The sequence below is a fragment of the Cervus elaphus genome, chromosome 21 (assembly GCF_910594005.1).
Source record: "Cervus elaphus chromosome 21, mCerEla1.1, whole genome shotgun sequence".
Taxonomy (NCBI): Eukaryota; Metazoa; Chordata; class Mammalia; order Artiodactyla; family Cervidae; genus Cervus; species Cervus elaphus.
This window is the reverse complement of record NC_057835.1, coordinates 7,134,819-7,151,633: the sequence shown is the minus strand read 5'-3', so window position 1 is coordinate 7,151,633 and position 16,815 is coordinate 7,134,819. Positions and strand designations below refer to the sequence as shown.

Sequence of the window (16,815 nt, the reverse complement as noted above, 5' to 3'; positions counted from 1 at the left end):
GGGGATGGTGGTGGTGGTGGTGGTGATGGTGATGGTGGTGATGTCGATGGTGGTCGTGGTGGTGATGTTGATGGTGGTGGTGGTGGTGATGGTGGTGGTGGTGATGATGGTGGTGGTGGTGATGATGGTGGTGGTGGTGATGATGGTGATGGTGGTGGTAGTGATGGCAGTAGTGGTGATGATGGTGATGGTGGTGATGTCGATGGTGGTGGTGGTGGTGATGGTGATGGTGGTGATGTTGATGGTGGTGGTGGTGGTGATGGTGGTGGTGGTGATGATGGTGGTGGTGGTGATGATGGTGGTGGTGGTGATGATGGTGATGGTGGTGGTAGTGATGGCGGTAGTGGTGATGATGGTGATGGTGGTGATGTCGATGGTGGTGGTGGTGGTGATGGTGGTGGTGGTGATGATGGTGATGGTGGTGGTGGTGATGGTGGTAGTGGTGATGATGGTGATGGTGGTGGTAGTGATGGTGGTAGTGGTGATGATGGTGATGGTGGTGGTGGTGATGGTGATGGTGGTGGTGATGGTGGTGCTATTAGTGATGGTGATGGTGGTGATGCTGACGGTGGTGGTGGTGAGGTGGTGGTGATGGTGATGTCGATGGTGGTGGTGGTGATGGTGGTGGTGGTGATGATGGTGATGTCGATGCTGGTGGTGGTGATGATGGTGGTAGTGGTGATGATGGTGGTGATGTTGATGGTGGTGGTGGTGATGGTAGTGGTGGTGGTGCTGTTGGTGGGGATGATGGTGGTGGTAGTGACAGAAATGCTGTTGGTGGAGGTGGTGGTGAAGGTGGAGATGGCTCATGGTAGTCATGAGGCTATAGTGTTTACAAGACCACATGGGGAATGCAGGACAGACTTGGGATAAGAACCCAGGTCTGTTCACCCTAAACCTTCTGAGAACCATCATCCCTTGATCAGCAGACCCTCCCATCCTCTCCCCCGCCTGTGCTCTGTCCATCACTGCTTCCTGAGCTGAGTGCCCTGTTGCTGTGTGCCGGGGACCATGCCGAGTGGGGCAGACTGCTCTTCCCAGGTCCTGACCCCTATGTTCCGAGTCACTCCGTCCACCTGAGAGCCCCAGAGCTCCAGGACCCCGTAACTCCTGGGCCCCTCTGAGCTTGCCCCAGGGAACCCTCCCTCCAGCCCTGTCTCTTCCCCTAGTCCAGGTCCTCAGGTGTAAACAGAAGCCCTGCCTGGTTTCCCCATCCTGGCCTCGGACACCTGATGTACTGGCTCCAGGGCTTTAGGTTTTCCCTGCTAAACTTTTCCTGACTGGCCTCAGCGGGCTGACAGCCACTGCAGCTGCAGGGAGCACAGTTCTGGAGTCAGGCAGGGCTGCATTCAAAACCTACTGGGCACCTACTAGCCAGGTACTGCCACTTTATTGTTTGGTTCAACCTGACTCCACTGAATGGGTGTTTCCTGAAGCCTGGTTCTACCACCAGAGCCTGTACTGGGCCCAGGTGGGACTCCACTTCTGGCCTGGAGGTCTAATAGGGAGACTGACAGACACACCCCATACACGGGTCTTCATTAGTCATGGGTTCAACAGCAAGAGGGGCCACCAAAGTGGAGACATCATGAACTGACCACTCCAAACGTGAGGCTCCAGGAAATGGCCAGTCCAGCCAACACCAGCATCCAGCCCACACCCGGGGTCCCAGCCTCGCTCATCTTCAGAAAAGACACAGTTCACACAGGTACGGATGGTCACAGAGACTCGGGATCTAACTGAGATGATGAAAGGGAGCCGGGGAACTGCTGGACACTCCAAGCCACTGACTAAGGAGGGGCCTGGCTGCGGGAGGTCAGATGACAGCGGCAGAGGGGAGACCCTCCTTCAAAGGAGGAGGGTTTGGCTCTCAGAGGATGGGGAGAAACCTTGGGAAAGTGGGGAAGTTGAGGCTGTATCTGCAGAGGGTCACTGAGAAGGACACTGTTTGGAGCCTCAGAGGACGCCCACCCCGGGAGCTAGCCAGCCAGCGCCGTCTATTAGGAATTCCTGGCGGCTGGAACTTCGTTGGCATCACTCTGCCCATTTCACGAGGAAGAATGAGGCTCAGACAGAAAGAGCTTGTTCAAGACGGCACAGCTGTGAGAGATGGAGCTGGGACTTAAGCCTGCACTGCTGACCCCAGCATCTATCTCCAGCCCCTCCTCGCCCAACTCCTCCTTCCCAGGGGACATGGTCCTCCAAAGCTCTAGTTAATCACCAGAGATGCAGGCGAGATCCTGGCCTCCGTTTTAATACTCACATCCTGGCCTCAGTGGGAGCCCTGGCAGAGGGGTAGCGGTGGGGGTCGGAGCAGAGCATGGCCACATCCCCCCACCCAGATCTGCCTAGGATTCTAAAGGCTTTGACCTTAACTTGGGAGCTGCTGGGCTGCAAGACGTGGTCCTTCGAGAGTGCCACCTCCCGGGGGCTGGGGGGAGCAGCCTCCTGGTCCCCGCCGCTCCAGAGCACGGCTTCTTCCTTATTGGCCTGGGGAGGCTCCTGGGGGGCTGGTGCTTGCTCCTGCGAAGCTTTTCCTCCTGGTCAGGGGCAGGATGGGGCAGGGGTGAGGGTGGGCAAAGGCAGGCTTGGGGTCTAGGGCAGGACCTGCAGTGGGTGGGGCGGGGTCCTCTGAAGTCAGGGTCATGCCTGGGTCTAAGTTTAGGGTGGGGAGTCAGTGAGTCTGCAGGTCGGGACAAAGCCAGGACTGTGCTGATGGCTGAGGTTAGAGGCTGGGTCTGGGGGTCGTCTGGGGGGAGTTGGGTTCAGGAGTGCTGGCGTGGGTTGGGCTGAGGCTGCGGCTGCGGTGGGATTGGGTCCTCCGTGGGGACCCTCAGAGGCTCACCTCTCTGGTGCATGAGGAGCTTGTAGAGATAGGCCACCCCTTCCAGGCTGGAGCACTGGGTAGTCTTATCTGGGTCCTGGCACAGAATCCCCAGCATGCCCACCAGCTGCCCAATTCGTTTGAAGTCCTCTTTGGGCTGTAGTGAGAGTGCAGAGAACCATTTACACAGATCCTAGCAGCCACGCACTCACCCCAGCACGGCTGGCGTCAGAAAGGATCCCTTCAAACTCTATGCAGGAGCGGGATTCAGGTCTGGACAAAATATTTCTGTTTAGTTGCTCAGTTGTGTCCAACTCTTTTGCGACCCCATGGACTGGAGCCTGCCAGGCTCTTCTGTCCCTGGGATTTCCCAGGCAAGAATACTGAAGTGAGTTGCCATTTCCTTCTCCAGGGAGTCTTCCTGACCCAGGGATCGAACCTGTGTCTTCTGCATTGGCAGGCGGATTCTTTACCACTGAGCCACCAGGAAAGCCCCCGAGACAAAATGTTAGGGGTTGCCAGAAAAGCTCAGGACACAAGAGAAAACTATCTTAATGTAATATTTATCAAAATAAAAATGAATACTAAAAAATCTGTCATAAAAAGTTTCAAAATTTTAAGTAAAGACAGGATCTGAGCCTGCACGTCCATGACCTTGCCTCACTCACCTCACCCTAATCCCAGCCCTGGTTCCAATAAAGCTTTATTCACAACAACAGGTGGCCAGCCCAAGGGCCACAGTTTGCTGATTTGATTGTTTAAGACATCCCATTAAAATATTTATCTTGCTTGCAGAGTGTTTAAGCGCCTCCACAAGTGTTGTGCCCTAGCAAGTGCCTGAGTTGTCTCTCCCAGACCCAATCCTATGTTGCAGAAGTTGATTTTGAGTAAACGGAAGACCCTTTGAGCCCCTGTAGAGGGGTCCTCCTCACCAAAGGAATGCTGGAGGGGTCTGAACACTGAAAACTTGCCTTTGGCAGAATGTGCCTGTTTCCCAGCTGCCCGCCTGCCTGTCCGCCTTCATTAGAAAGGCACGCCTGCCGGGCACCAGGCCGAGGAAGTAATTTCCTCATCTCCCTGTGAGTCTCCCTGAGGAATCGATGCTGATTTTGGCTGATAAATGCAGAACCACTCACTCCCTGAACACATGCTGATGTTCACTCAACCCAAGGGTGTTAGTGACAGGTGGTGGTTAAGCTGTGATCCGTGAAACGATGGAGAGGGTGATGGACGAGGGCAGAGGGACAGTGGCTGCCCCGCACAGAGCTGCCCGCCCTAGTCTGGAGCAGGGCGGCACTCTCAGTCTCCCATCTGACGCCCCCTGTGTCCCTCTGAGGAGGACTCCTTTCCTCCCATTTCCCTGAGAGACAGGCTCAGGGTGGACAACCTGCCTGAGGCTTCAAGCTGTGCTGGCAAAAGCCCAGTGTCCTGGGTCAGGCGTCAGGGAGCCTGGGTTCAGCCTTCAGCTGGGAGGCCTTCAGCCGGGACCCCCCGAACCCCCAACCCCGGCTGTTTCCTTGTGTGTGAGGAGGGGGAGTGCCTGGTCAGGCCACAGGGGAAGCGGGGATCCTGCCTGTCCTGGGGGCAGGGACCCATGCACCTTGGCAGGCTCGGGGAGAAGGGCGGCTTGGTGGGTGTGGGCCTGGGGCTGGAAGAGACGGTACTCACCTCCAGGTAGAGGTTGTGGCTCAGGAATTTGAGGAGGGTCATGCAGCTGTGGACAGCCCGCTGCCGCTCATGTGCCTTCTCCGACGCCAGCCAGACGTACAGGTGCTGCAGGTGATGGGGGCAGGGAGGGGCGCGGCCGCCTGGGACTCCAGCTCCGGACAGGCCCCGCCCCCAGTCCAGACCACACCCTAAGCCACACCCACGGCTCAGGACGCTCCCAGTCCCAGCCCCGCGCTGTCCACCACTCGCCCAATCCAGCCTTCCTGTCTCTTTTCACTGCCTCGGCTAATCCCTCTGCTCCAGGCCGCCACTGCGACCCAAGACGAGGTGTTACTTTTTTCTTGTAGCTGACACGCCCCTCCTGCTGAAAGTCTTTTGCGGCGCCAGGTTCATAACGTTTCTCTGCAACGTAATTCTTTGCAGAACAATGCTTTTCTGTGCACACCGTAAAGGCACAGAGTTACAAAGAAATTCAAACTCATACTGAGACAGGTTGAACACTTCTTAAACCGCATTTGAGTCTCTTTGTTACAGGGATGGACGATTCTGACGCTGCGTGAGGATGAAGTGCTGGGAGATTCTGTGACTCGGTTGTGTCCTGTGACAACATTTTCTTCTGGCTGGGCTCACACACCACACCCCGACTTCCATCTGTGCACCCCGGGTCAGCAGTCCCTGCTGCAGCGGCTCCCCTCAGCTCCACTGGGCCCCAAGCCCGAGATGGCCTGGCCCCTGCTGACCTAACCTCACTCTGACCCACGGCCCCCACCTCTGCGCCCACCCCAGGCTCCAGCCATGCAGACCCTCCCTCCCTTCTGGCCCAGTGTGCTCGCTGGGGTTGCTCAGCTTTGCTCCTGTGTGCCCTCCTCTGCAGAGGCCTGCTGGCCCTGACCTCCCGCCCTCCCAGCAGAGGCAGCCTCCCCTGTCTGGGCCTCCGCTGACTCTGTTGGCTGCTCTCCCTCCTATCAGGGAAGGACGCTGGAGGGCGGTGACAGAGTGGGGGTGGTAGGCTTGGGAGATGCCCTTGAAGCTGGGAACCTGCTGCAGCGGTGGTTCTCTCAGTGGGAAGGAGGGCAGGTCCCTCCAGGGCAGGGCCACAGCCTCTTTCCTCACCAGCTCACTTTGCTGTGGCCTTCATGGCCCACTTGCCACCAGGCTGTGCTCACTGCACCTGCCCGCCCCACTTGTCCTAAACCGTGGTGACCCCTAGAGATGGACAGCCCTCGTCTAGACCAGTCCCATGCCTGGCTCAGGCCCTGAGTCCTCTGCCCCCCGTCCCTTCCGCACACTGCCCCGCGCCCTCACCGACAGCAGGAAGTGCAGCTCCTCGGCTGTGGGGTTCTGCATGATGAAGTTCTGCAGCATCTGCTCCAGGGCCCCTGCGGTCTCCTTGTAGAGGGTCTGTGTGGGGCGTGGAGCAGGTCAGCGGGCAGCTGAGCCCCAGGGCCAGAGGGATGGTTGAGACCTCCTGGGGGGCCTGTGTGCATCAGCTTCTCGCTGCCCACTTCCTGCACGCTCCCCAGGATGGGCTGCACACCAGCGAGCTCACATCATGCCCAGGAAGGGCCCCCCAGGACCCCCACTGGGCAGCCGTGGAGCATGGGTGGTCTGGGGTGGTCTGGGGCCTGTCCCAGGGCACAGGATTTTCAGTGGCCAGGAAGATTCACAAGCGTGCAAGCCGCACAAGACTTGGCCTGGAAGGCTCTCGTGTCTACTTGAACACTTTGCCATTGCTATCTTGAAATTCTCAAAAAAGGTTTAAACAAAGGCCCCCCGTTTTCATTTTGCACTGGTCCTGCAAACACAGGAGACCCTCAGTCTTGGCCACTTGGCGAGTCAGGCTTGCCCAGGGAGGGAAGGGCCACAGGGAGTATCCACTGGAGGAGAGCCCTGGGGCGCTGGCTGTAAGCTCCCTGGGGCCACTTCAGCTCTCCGAGCCTGCCTTTGTCACCTGAGAACTGGGCTGGAGCCAGGCCCCTGTCAGGGTGGACGTGGACACAGGGTGAGCACACACAGGAAGCCCCAGCCCAGCGCCTGGCTCCCGGCTGCACTCCCTGAGGGTCCGGCCGTTGGGTCCTCACCTGGTCACTCAGGCACCCTGCACTCCCGCAGGGTTGGAGTCTAGGCAGACGCCCCACTTCTGGAGAGCCGCTGCAGTGGTGTCGCCCTGGGTCCAGGGGCCCCTCACTCTCACCCCCACCCAAGCTGCCTATCTGCTGGCTCCATCCTGGACTCAGCTTGTGGAGGTGGCCTGAAGAGCCCGGCCCAGGGGCAAGGGGCGGAGATCAGCCCTGACTCTCCCTCCCGACACCTCCGCTTCTCTGAGCTGGTTCCCTCACTCTCTGGACGGGTCGCTGCTGGGAAGCTGAGCTGGCGCAGATGCGGGGTGGGCCTGGCGCCCGGCAGGTGCTCAGTTCGCTGCCTGCCCTTTGCAGTGGGCGGGGCGCCGGGCGGGGGCGGGGCCGCATGAGGCTGCACGCGCCCCCCGGTGGCGGCTGCCAGCAATGGCCGGCATCTCCCCGCAGTGCGGCTTCCCTTGGACAGAACTTGAGTGGGCGGCCGGCCAGGGGCGTGGAGCGCACATCAGAGCTCCTTCCTGCAGCCACTAGGACCAGACCAGCTGCAGCAGCGGCGTGGGTGACGCTGAGCTGCACGCTCTCAGTGCCGGCAAGAGGCAGGGAGGCCGCCCATTCTATGTACAGAGCGCTGCTCTGCCCCACACGTGGGACATCCAGGGTCTCCTTTCAGCTTCAGTCCTAAGGGCCACTAGCTCTTGGATCATCATCCCCTTTTTACAGGTGGGCTCAGAACAGTTGAAAGAAACAGCCCCAGCCCTGGCCTTCGGTGGGAGGCGGGTGCCTCAGGGGCCCCCTCCCAATTCCAGAGCAGTGCGCAGGACTGGACATTCTTCTCCCCGGGTCCCTCCTCCAGAAGGGGTGCAGGTGCCAGGCTCGCACCTGTATGTTGGGCGGCTCCAGAAAGAGGCAGGTGTGTTTCTCCAGGACCTCCAGCAGCGGCAGGGATATCACGCTGCGGAGGCTGATGGACAGAAGCCGAGATTTTTTCTCCAAGTCCAGCGGTGGCCTCAGCTTACTGTGGGGAACAAGGCAGGGAGGGCAGGGGCCTCTGTAAGACGGCCACCCGCCTCCCATGGTGGCCTGCGCTGGCTCAGGTCCCTAGCCCTGCCCAGGAGGGCCTTGACGCCTGATATCTCCCACCTCACTGTCCTGAGGGGCGCCAAGCCTGAGCCGTGAGGCTGAGGGCAGATGCTGAGCAAGGCACCGTGTGGGGCCGGGGAGCCTACCAGAGACTGGAGATGATGTTAAGGGTCTGCTGGCGCGTCGTGGTGCACAGCATGTCCTGCGGCTCCTTCTCCATCAGAAGCTGCAAATCCCGGGTGAAGGCTGAGTCTCTCCACGTTCTGGGCCTGTCCCACTTCTGACACCAAGTCTCCTTCCTGCCTAAAGGCCTGGGTGCCCAGCACCTCTCTAACCTGCAGGATTCTGCTTCTGCTCTGGATCCTCACAGGGGGCCTCTGTGATCTGAACCTCCCTTCTGCCCCCGCCCGCCGTCCCCCTGCCACCTTAGACAATTAGAGCATAGACTTTAGAATCAGACGGGTCATGCCTGAATCCTAGCTACCCACACATGAGCTCGCGTGACCTTGGGCACACCTCCAAACTACTCTGAGCTTTGTGTATTCACAGGTAACATGAGGCCGTTGTCCTTGTGTTAGGTGGGAAGCAAGGCATGCAAAGCAGTATGTCTGGGTCACAGGAGGGGCTCAGAAAATGAGAACTGTTATTTTTGTTTTTGTTACTGCATAATTATTTATCACTTGTGTGTTTCCTGTGTTTCCTCCACTATCCCACAGGTTCTGCAAGGCCCAAACCCCTAGTAACTAGTGGTGCAAGCTAGGTCAGTGTTGGCAGAATGGATGGTGCTGGCTTTCCCGGGTCTCAGCCACATCAGCTGTGTGGTGGATGTCCTTGGCCAGCTCAGGGTCACTGTAGGGAGCGAGTCACGTGAGGGCCGTGGATGTGCTTCCAGGTGTGAAAGCCTGTGAGGGGCTTGTCTATGCTCTAGAAGTCCAGCTGGCCCATCTCTTCCACTGGTGCCTCTCATGGGTGCTGCTGTTTGAGGGAAGTGCCTGGTCCATCCCTGGGGAGCCCTTCCCCTGCCCCAGGACCTTGCACTCACCATCAGACACTCGAGGAGCTCGGACACCTGCGAGAACTCATAGCTTTGGGCGCCCTCGTTGCGGCTGATGGCCCCTACCAGCATGAGTATGGCCGTGAGGAAGCTCTGCTTCAGGGTCTCGTCCTGGGGTCAGACAGCGGAGCAAGGGGATGGGTCGGGGAGTGGGAGCACCAGAGGGGTGGGAGAGCAGGAGGGTCACTGTCACGCATGGCAGCAGAGATCTCCAACTGGGGCTGCATAGGCCCCAGGATGGGAGGACCCATGTGATTTTAACAGTGTGAATAGTTGATGATGCTTAAGCATCAGGAGGTGCCTGTAAGAAGCCCGGTGTCCAGATTCTTGTGATATGTGGCTACCCCAGGCCCAAGGATCAAGTGTGCAGTGGCCTCAAGGGGCTGCCTGGCCCCTCACAGTTCCCAGGGTGCAGGGTCAGGGGACTGTCATCACGGGGCATCCAGTTCTCCTGAGTGAGAACCCAGGGCTTGCTTTCAGGGGGAAGGCAGAGGGCTGGGGTCCTATGAAAACCCATGAAGCATTAGGTGGGAAGGATGAGGAGGAGGCCAGGCCAATTGGGGTGGGGTGGAGAGGTGGGCTCCGGGGCCCTGGGAGTTCTAATCCTGCCCCCGCTCTGGTGGGCTTCCAGGCACTGGGGGGTCTAATTCTGACCCTGCTCTGGTGGGCTCTGGGGCCCTGGGAGGTCTAGAGTCCTGCCCCTACTCTGGTGGTCTCTGGGGCCCTGGGGGGTCTAATCCTGACTCCACTCTGGTGGGCTCCAGGTCCCTGGGGGGGTCTAGTCCTGCCCCTGCTCTGGTGGGTTCTGGGAGGGGCCGGGAGTCGTACCCAGTAGCTGTAATGGAAAAAGAAGACCATGCTGGATAGGATGTTGTCCACCCACGGGAGGATGTGGGCCTTGGCCTTGTCCGCCATCTGGCCGTAAGCGAGGAGGATGGTGCTGCTGGCCCACTTCCACCGCAGGTCCTCCGAGTTCTGGGCACAGTGGGGTGGGGGTGGGGTGGGTCAGGTGCATGGGGCCCTGCTGAGCCTTCCCCTGGGGTGTGGTGACGGGAGGTACCCCAGGCCCTAGCAGGGTCCTGGAGGCAGGGAAGACCTCAGTTTATCTCACAAGGAAAATGGGGAGATGGGGCTGTCTCCCTAGGGTGGAGGGCTGGGTCTCGTGGGGTCACTTGGAGGTGAACCCAGGGGTCCTTGTCTCTGCAAGAATGGGCTGGAGTCTAAGCCCCCCACCCTTCTGGCCTTGGGGTGGCCTGGCCCCCGTCTGTCCCACCTCAGGCTCTGGGAGCCTGGGAGGGGCGTGTCTGGACCTAGAGAGACAGTGATGGGGCACCCGGCGCGTTGGCTCCAGGCGAGACCCAGAGAGTGGGGCCCTTGATGTCCCCTGAGGACACGATGATCCTGCAGCCTGTCAGTGACCAGACCCTCTGTGGGGGTCTGAGCCTCGGGTCCCAGCCGCTGCTCTACCAGCTGCCGGGTGCGGCACTGCGAGGAGGCTGGACCTTGGCCATGGTCCTGGTTCTCACTCACCCACCTCTGTACTATCCTGGCTCGCCTCCTGGGGTCACTGCCACTGCTTCCCCCTCGGGAGCTCCCCGGGGCTGGCCTTGGGCCCTGGTCTCCTGCTTTGGACGAGGCCCAGGATCAAAGAGCCACCAACCACCACGTGGCAGGAAGGCAGCCACGCGGGAGCTGTCCCTGGAGCCCCTGCTGTGTTGGTCTCACAGCTGGGCTCCCTGCAGCCCAGTGGGAAAGAGGGAGCACCATCGAGGAGGGGTAAATTGTGGCGCGGGGGCCACGCGCGCTGTTGCAGAGGTGGGCCAGAGGCTGGGGGCGCGGCCCACAGCCTTTCCCCGTAATCGGCCCCAGGAGCCCCCACCCCACAGAGGCCAAGCATCCCTGTCTGCAGCACAGGCCTCCGGCTGCTGGAGAGCCAGCACCTTGTGGGAGAAGCTGTTGAGGCTCCACTTGACGGGCGTGCTGCGGCCAAACTGCTTCAGGACAGCCCAGACGTGGTCCAGGTGGTGGGCGGCAGCCAGCCCCACGGTGAGCGCGATGCCCTGTGGGGGCGGGGGCCGGGGTCACTGACGTGGGCTGGGGGCTTGTCCGAGGGCACAGAGCACCTGCCTCCCACTAGCCTGGGAGGACACACACGTCTGAGCCCAGCCTTGTGGGGGAGTCTCTTTATGGGGGCTGGAGGCGAGGGTGGGGTAGGGGGAGAGGTGACACTGTGGAGTCCTGCTACCGCTGCCTCCCCATCTCCAGGTCTCAGCAGCCCCGCACCAGAGCAGGGAAGGAGGGTCCAGGAGACAAGGAAGAGGACACAGCTGTGATGGGCTTGGAGTGGGACCAGGGTCAGGGGTCAGAGTAGGACCAGGGTCAGGGCTCAGTATGTGACCACGGTCAGGGGTCGGAGTGTGACCGGGGTCAGGGCTCAGAGTGTGACCAGGGTCAGAGCCCAGAGCGGGACCGGGGTCAGGGCCCGGAGCGTGACCGGGGCCAGGGGTCGGAGCGTGACCGGGGTCAGGGCTCGGAGTGTGACTGGGGTCAGGGGTCAGTATGTGACCGGGGTCAGGGCTCAGAGTGTGACCGGGGTCAGGGGTCAGTATGTGACCAGGGTCAGGGCTCATAGCGTGACCGGGGTCTGGGCTCAGAGTGTGACCAGGGCCAGGGGTCGGAGTGTGACTGGGGCCAGGGGTCGGAGTGTGACCAGGGTCAGAGGTCAGTATGTGACCGGGGTCAGGGGTCAGTATGTGACCAGGGTCAGGGCTCAGAGTGTGACCGGGGTCAGGGCTCAGAGTGTGACCGGGGTCAGGGCTCAGAGTGTGACCGGGGTCAGGGGTCAGTATGTGACCAGGGTCAGGGGTCAGAGTGTGACCGGGGTCGGGGCTCAGAGTGTGACCGGGGTCAGGGCTCAGGTCAGGGGTCGGAGTGTGACCAGGCTCAGGCCAATCCTGTGGTCAGGGTCAGGCAGTTGGCAGTGAGTGGCCTTGCAGCCTTACCTCCCTCTGCTTGGACCACTGGTGGGACGTTTCCAGCAGGGTTTTCAGGTGTGTCCTGACCGTGGTGCCGTTTTCTGAGGCTTGGAGCATCAGCCCATAGTAGATGAACAGGAAGGCCTGGGGAGGGTCAGCTTCCTGTCTTGAGCCTGAACCACCTCTCTGCGCCCCTGCCCACCGGGCGGCCTGCCACCTCCCCTGCAGGCCCCCTCGCCCCTCTGCTTTGTGACCAGCAATCCCTGGCCTGGTGGTGAAGCGTCAAGGGTGTGGCTGCAAGTCCTGCGGCCTGGCCCGCGCCCTCTGTTTCTTTTGGGGGCCTGGGGCTTGCTCTGGGTGTGGGTCCCGTGGACAGAGCTCTGGGCCTGTGCGGTGGGCACCAGGGATGCGGGTGGCCCACCTTCTCCTGGGGCTGTTCCTGCTGTGTCTGGTCAGGCCTGGTGAGTGCCCCCAGCAGCTCCTTGGACCACGCTTCTCTGTTCAGAAACGGTACCGACTTGCTGGCCATCTGTGAGCAGACAGGGGTGGGCGGGCAGAGGGTCTCTGTCTGAGTCTCCCCCAGCCTGGCCCGCCCCCAGCCGCTTGGGGTCTTGACTGCTGTCCTCCTCCCCACTCCCCTCTCCTGAGGCTCCAGGCCCGCTCTCTGACTTGTTCGCTTGCCCTTGGGGACGAGACTCATTCTTCAGGGTGTCCCTCCCTGAAGTTCTCCAGGAGGGGCTGGAAACCAGGAGCCTGACTATGTCCCCAGGGCTGGGCCGAGGCCCGGCTGTCATAGAGGCCCAGTGGCGCGTCCCCTCAAGGTGGCTGCACCACAGTGTGGGTGCCTGGGGGGGCAAGGTTGGTCTTGTTTGCCCATGGCTGTCTCCCCAGCACCTAAAACAGTGCCCGACAAGTAGCTGACACTCTGTTAGTATTTTTGAATGAAGGAATAAATGAACCAACGATCAAATAAATGAATGAGAAGTCCCTTCTAAACATAAAGTCCTAAAAGCCCTAACTCTGCATCATTTTATGATGATAAATACACAGCCTCTCTATTTTTAGTGTTCCTGGTTTCCACAATACAAGTCGTCTAAGATTTTGATCCTAAGATTCTTTCTGGTGGAGAGACTCCTAATTATGCTCCCAACCCAAATACCTTAAAAGAAGAAAAGATTGGTAAATGTGAAGATAAGCATTTCAAGAAGTTTGTTTAGCCAAATCACCATAAATTAAGTTGAAAGACACAGTAGTTTTTTTTTTTTCTTTCTGTGATCTGTTGCCAAGAGTTAATATCATTGATAAAGAGCACTTTATAAACCAATAAGAAAAAGATGACAATCCACTTAAAAATGGAGATATATAAATTCAACCTTACTAATATTTAAGAAATGGAAATTAAGATGATGTATCATTTTGGCCAAGATTGAGAAATAGTAACAGCACCATTTTGGAGGTGATTGGATCACATTAAAGTGCAGGTTTGGGCAATGTAAACTTAAATTTATAGTTTATATACATCCATTTCCCCAATTAATTCCTTTTCTGGGGATCTACCCTAAAGGAGCACTAGCAGGGCCATCCATCCCACAGCCTTTTGGGACAGAAGACCTGCCCAGAGCACCGCCTGCGGGCAGGACTGTCTACACCCCCTTTGGTGATGCACTCTTGGACCTGGAAATGGAAACTGCTCTAGGCTAAGGCTTCCCTGGTGGCACAGATGGTAAAGAATCTGCCTACAATGCAGCAGACCTGGGTTTGATCCCTGGGTTGGGAAGATCCCCTGGAGAAGGGGATGACTACCCACTCCAGTACTCTTGCCTGGAAATTCCTATGGACAGAGGAGCCCGGCAAGCTAGAGGTCATGGGGTCGCAAAGAGTGGGACACGACTGAGTGACTAATGCTTTCACTGCACATTGGCCATCTCCACTCCTCCAGGGCTTCCCAGGTGGTGCTGGTGGTAAAGAACCAGCCTGCCAACGCAGGAAGCAATGAGATGCGGGTTTGATCCCTGGGTCAGGAAGATCCCCTGGAGAAGGGCATGGCAACCTACACCTTCTTGCCTGGAGAATCCCATGGACAGAGGAAGCTGGTGGGCTATAGTCCATAGGGTCGCAGAGAGTCAGATACACAACTGAAGCGATTTAGCATGCACGCACACCAGGGCAGAATCCAGAGGAGCCTGCCTTCCCCGGCTGTGCCCCACACCTGGTGCATTTGCTGGGGTGCAGCAGAACCTGGGTGGCTCTCCCACACGCCCACAGGACAGGTGTCTGCCGAATGCCCAGGGAACCCCAGCCTCCTGGAAGCTCCTAATTTCTCCAGAAGCACCAGGGGCTTCTGTTCCCTCCCCCAAAACCTTCGGTGTCTTTTTCATGGCAGCATGTACCAGCATTTGGTGGCCAAAGCGGAGCCCAAACTGCTGCGACACTATTTGTGGGAATTAGTGTGAATTCTGCATGTTTCTGTAGCAGAGGTAGTCATCTATCTGATTCTGCATCAGTCCTAGACCTTGCTAAGAATGTTTACAGAATATGTAAGGTGGTTCCATATTTCTTTTAAAAAACCTGAAATATTTTGAAATTTGAAACACATCTGTTTCCAAAATTTTCTTTAAAGCTTTAAATATTTTAATATTGAGGTCTGTTTAACTTACAGGGAGACACATGTCAGTGTGTAGTGCAATGAATTTTGACAAACGTATGATTGTTTCAGTTCAGTCGCTCAGTCACGTCTGACTCTTTTTGACCCCGTGGACTGCAGCTAGTCAGGCTTCCCTGTCCATTACCAACTCCCGGAGTTTACTCAAACTCATGTCCATTGAGTCAGTGATGCCATCCAAGCATCTCATCTTCTGTTGTCCCCTTCTCCTCCTGCCTTTAATCTTTCCCAGCTTCAGGGTCCTTTCCAATGAGTCAATTCTCTGCATCAGGTGGCCACAATATTGGAGTTTCAGCTTCAGCATCAGTCCTTCCCATGAATATTCAGGACTGATCTCCTTTAGGATTGACTGGTTGGTTCTCCTTGCAGTCCAAGGGACTCTCAGGAGTCTTCCCCAACACCACAGTTCAAACGCATCAATTCTTCAGCGCTCAGCTTTCTTTATAGTCCAACTCTCACATCCATACGTGAGTACTGGAAAAACCATAGCTTTGACCAGATGGACCTCTGTTGGCAAAGTAATGTCTTATCCCGTCAAGATCTGGACCATTTCTGACTGCCCCAGAAAGCTCTCTCATGCTCACTCCTAGTTAACCTCCATCCCCACAAGACCAGTTTGATTTAGTTTGCCTGCCATAAGGTTAAAATTCTTCTAGAATTTTGTACAACTGGAATCGTGCGGTGTGTGCTTTGCTGTGTCTGGTATTTCTTAAAGAGACGTGTTGATTCATTCTTTGGCTGTGGTCTTCACTGCTGCGAGTGGGCTTTCTCTAGCTGAGGGCTCCTCTTAACTGTGGCTCACGGGCTTCTCACCGCAGTGGCTTCTCTGCTTGTGGGGCTCGGGCTCTAGAAGCACGGGCTTCATTCCGTAGCTATGGCTCGCTGGCTCCAGAGAGGAGTCTCAGTATTTGTGGCACTTGGGATTAGTTGCTCCTGGGCATGTGGAATCTTCCTGGACCAGGGATCAAACCAATGTACCTTGCATTGCAAAGTGATTCTTAACCACCGGATCCGCCGCGGAAGCCCTGTGTCTGCTGTTTTTGCCCTCAGTGTGTGTTTGAGATTCACCGTGCTGTTGCACACTCGTTCCAGTTGACTCCTCTGATTTTTATTATTTCATTTCTGCTGCTCAGCTTCGGTGTAACTCGCTCTCCTCTCTGCAGTTTCCTCAGGTGGGTGAGCAAGTAATTGATTTCAGATCTTTGGGAGGGGATGAGTCTGCCCAGTACAGGTTGTTTCTAGTCTGAGGCTCTTACGAATGAGGCTGCTGGGAACATGCTTCTGTGTGTAATTTTGTGTACGAGTGTTTCATGCCTCTGGGGTTAGTACCTAAAAGTGGAACTGCCGGGTCCTAACTGTATAAGAAAATGTCAGTTTTCCAAGCAGGTTTCCCCATCCCACCCGCAGCGGGCACTTCACCACCAGCATTTGGCCGAGCCTTTCTTTCTCCTTTGAGCTCTGTCCGTGGGTGGGTGGAGGCTGCTCTCGGATGTTAACTGACATTTCCCTGAGGACTCAAGATGCTGACCGTTGTGTCTTTGGCTTTTGGTCATTCATCTGCCTTCCTCTGTGACATGCCTACTTACCTCTTCTGTTCACTTTTGCAATTGGGCTGTTTCTCTCTTCTCCCTGATTTTGGAAGAGTTCTTCACTTATTCTGGATACAATCCCTTGCCAGAGATATGTCTTGTGAATATTTTCTCGTGTCTCTGATTTCCCTTTTTTCACTTTCCTCATAGTATTGTTGGATGAGCAGAAGCTTTAATTCAGATGGAATCCAATTTATCCATTAAAAATTTTTTTTATGATGTATGGTGTTTGGGTTCCAAGAAATATTTACCTGCCTCAAGATAAAGGCAAGATTGTCTCCAGTGTTTTCCTCAAGAAGTTTTTCATGTTTTTAATATTTAGGCTGTGGGCCCATCTCAAATTAACTTTTGTGAATGGTTAGAGGCAGGCATTAAAGTTCCTTTTTTTGTAATGAAGTTGGTTGGCATCACAGTGGCAATACACAAATCAATTTTTAGAATTGACATCTTAACATTATCAACTCTCGTTATCCATGATCATTTATCTGCGTTTATTTCGGTTTTATTTAATTTCTTTTTGCAGTGTTTTGTAAAGATCTTGCCCATATTCTGTTAAATTTATCTGAGTCTTTCATGTTTTTAATGTGACTGCATCATAGTTTTTTAGAAGTTTATTTTCCAATTGTTTATTATTAGTACACAGAAATTCAGTTGACATTTGCATATTGATTCTATACCCTGAGATCTTGCTAAATTCAATTATTAGTAATTAATAGTTCCAGAATTTAAAAAACTGTGAGATTTCCTGTGTATGCAATTATGTTGTCTGCAAAGAAAGACAGTTTTTCATTTTCCATTGCAGTCCGTATATCTGTTTTCACCTGTCTCTTACCTTAGGCCCTGGTTAGGACTTCAGTGCACTGTTGACCAGAAGTGGAGACTGTG

The 16,815-nt window shown here is 56.4% G+C and overlaps 1 protein-coding gene across 1 annotated transcript in view; it reads right to left on the bottom strand.

Annotated features, from left to right (window-relative positions):
• The window catches only part of LOC122679646 (maestro heat-like repeat family member 5), a 57,136-nt gene that overhangs the window by 25,244 nt on the left and 15,077 nt on the right, over positions 1-16,815 (bottom strand). The window contains 11 exon segments of the mRNA XM_043880512.1: positions 2,371-2,523; positions 2,832-2,981; positions 4,493-4,597; positions 5,798-5,969; positions 7,439-7,585; positions 7,797-7,876; positions 8,693-8,815; positions 9,533-9,679; positions 10,645-10,764; positions 11,707-11,823; positions 12,101-12,208. Coding sequence (XP_043736447.1) covers positions 2,371-2,523; positions 2,832-2,981; positions 4,493-4,597; positions 5,798-5,969; positions 7,439-7,585; positions 7,797-7,876; positions 8,693-8,815; positions 9,533-9,679; positions 10,645-10,764; positions 11,707-11,823; positions 12,101-12,208 — 1,422 coding nt within the window.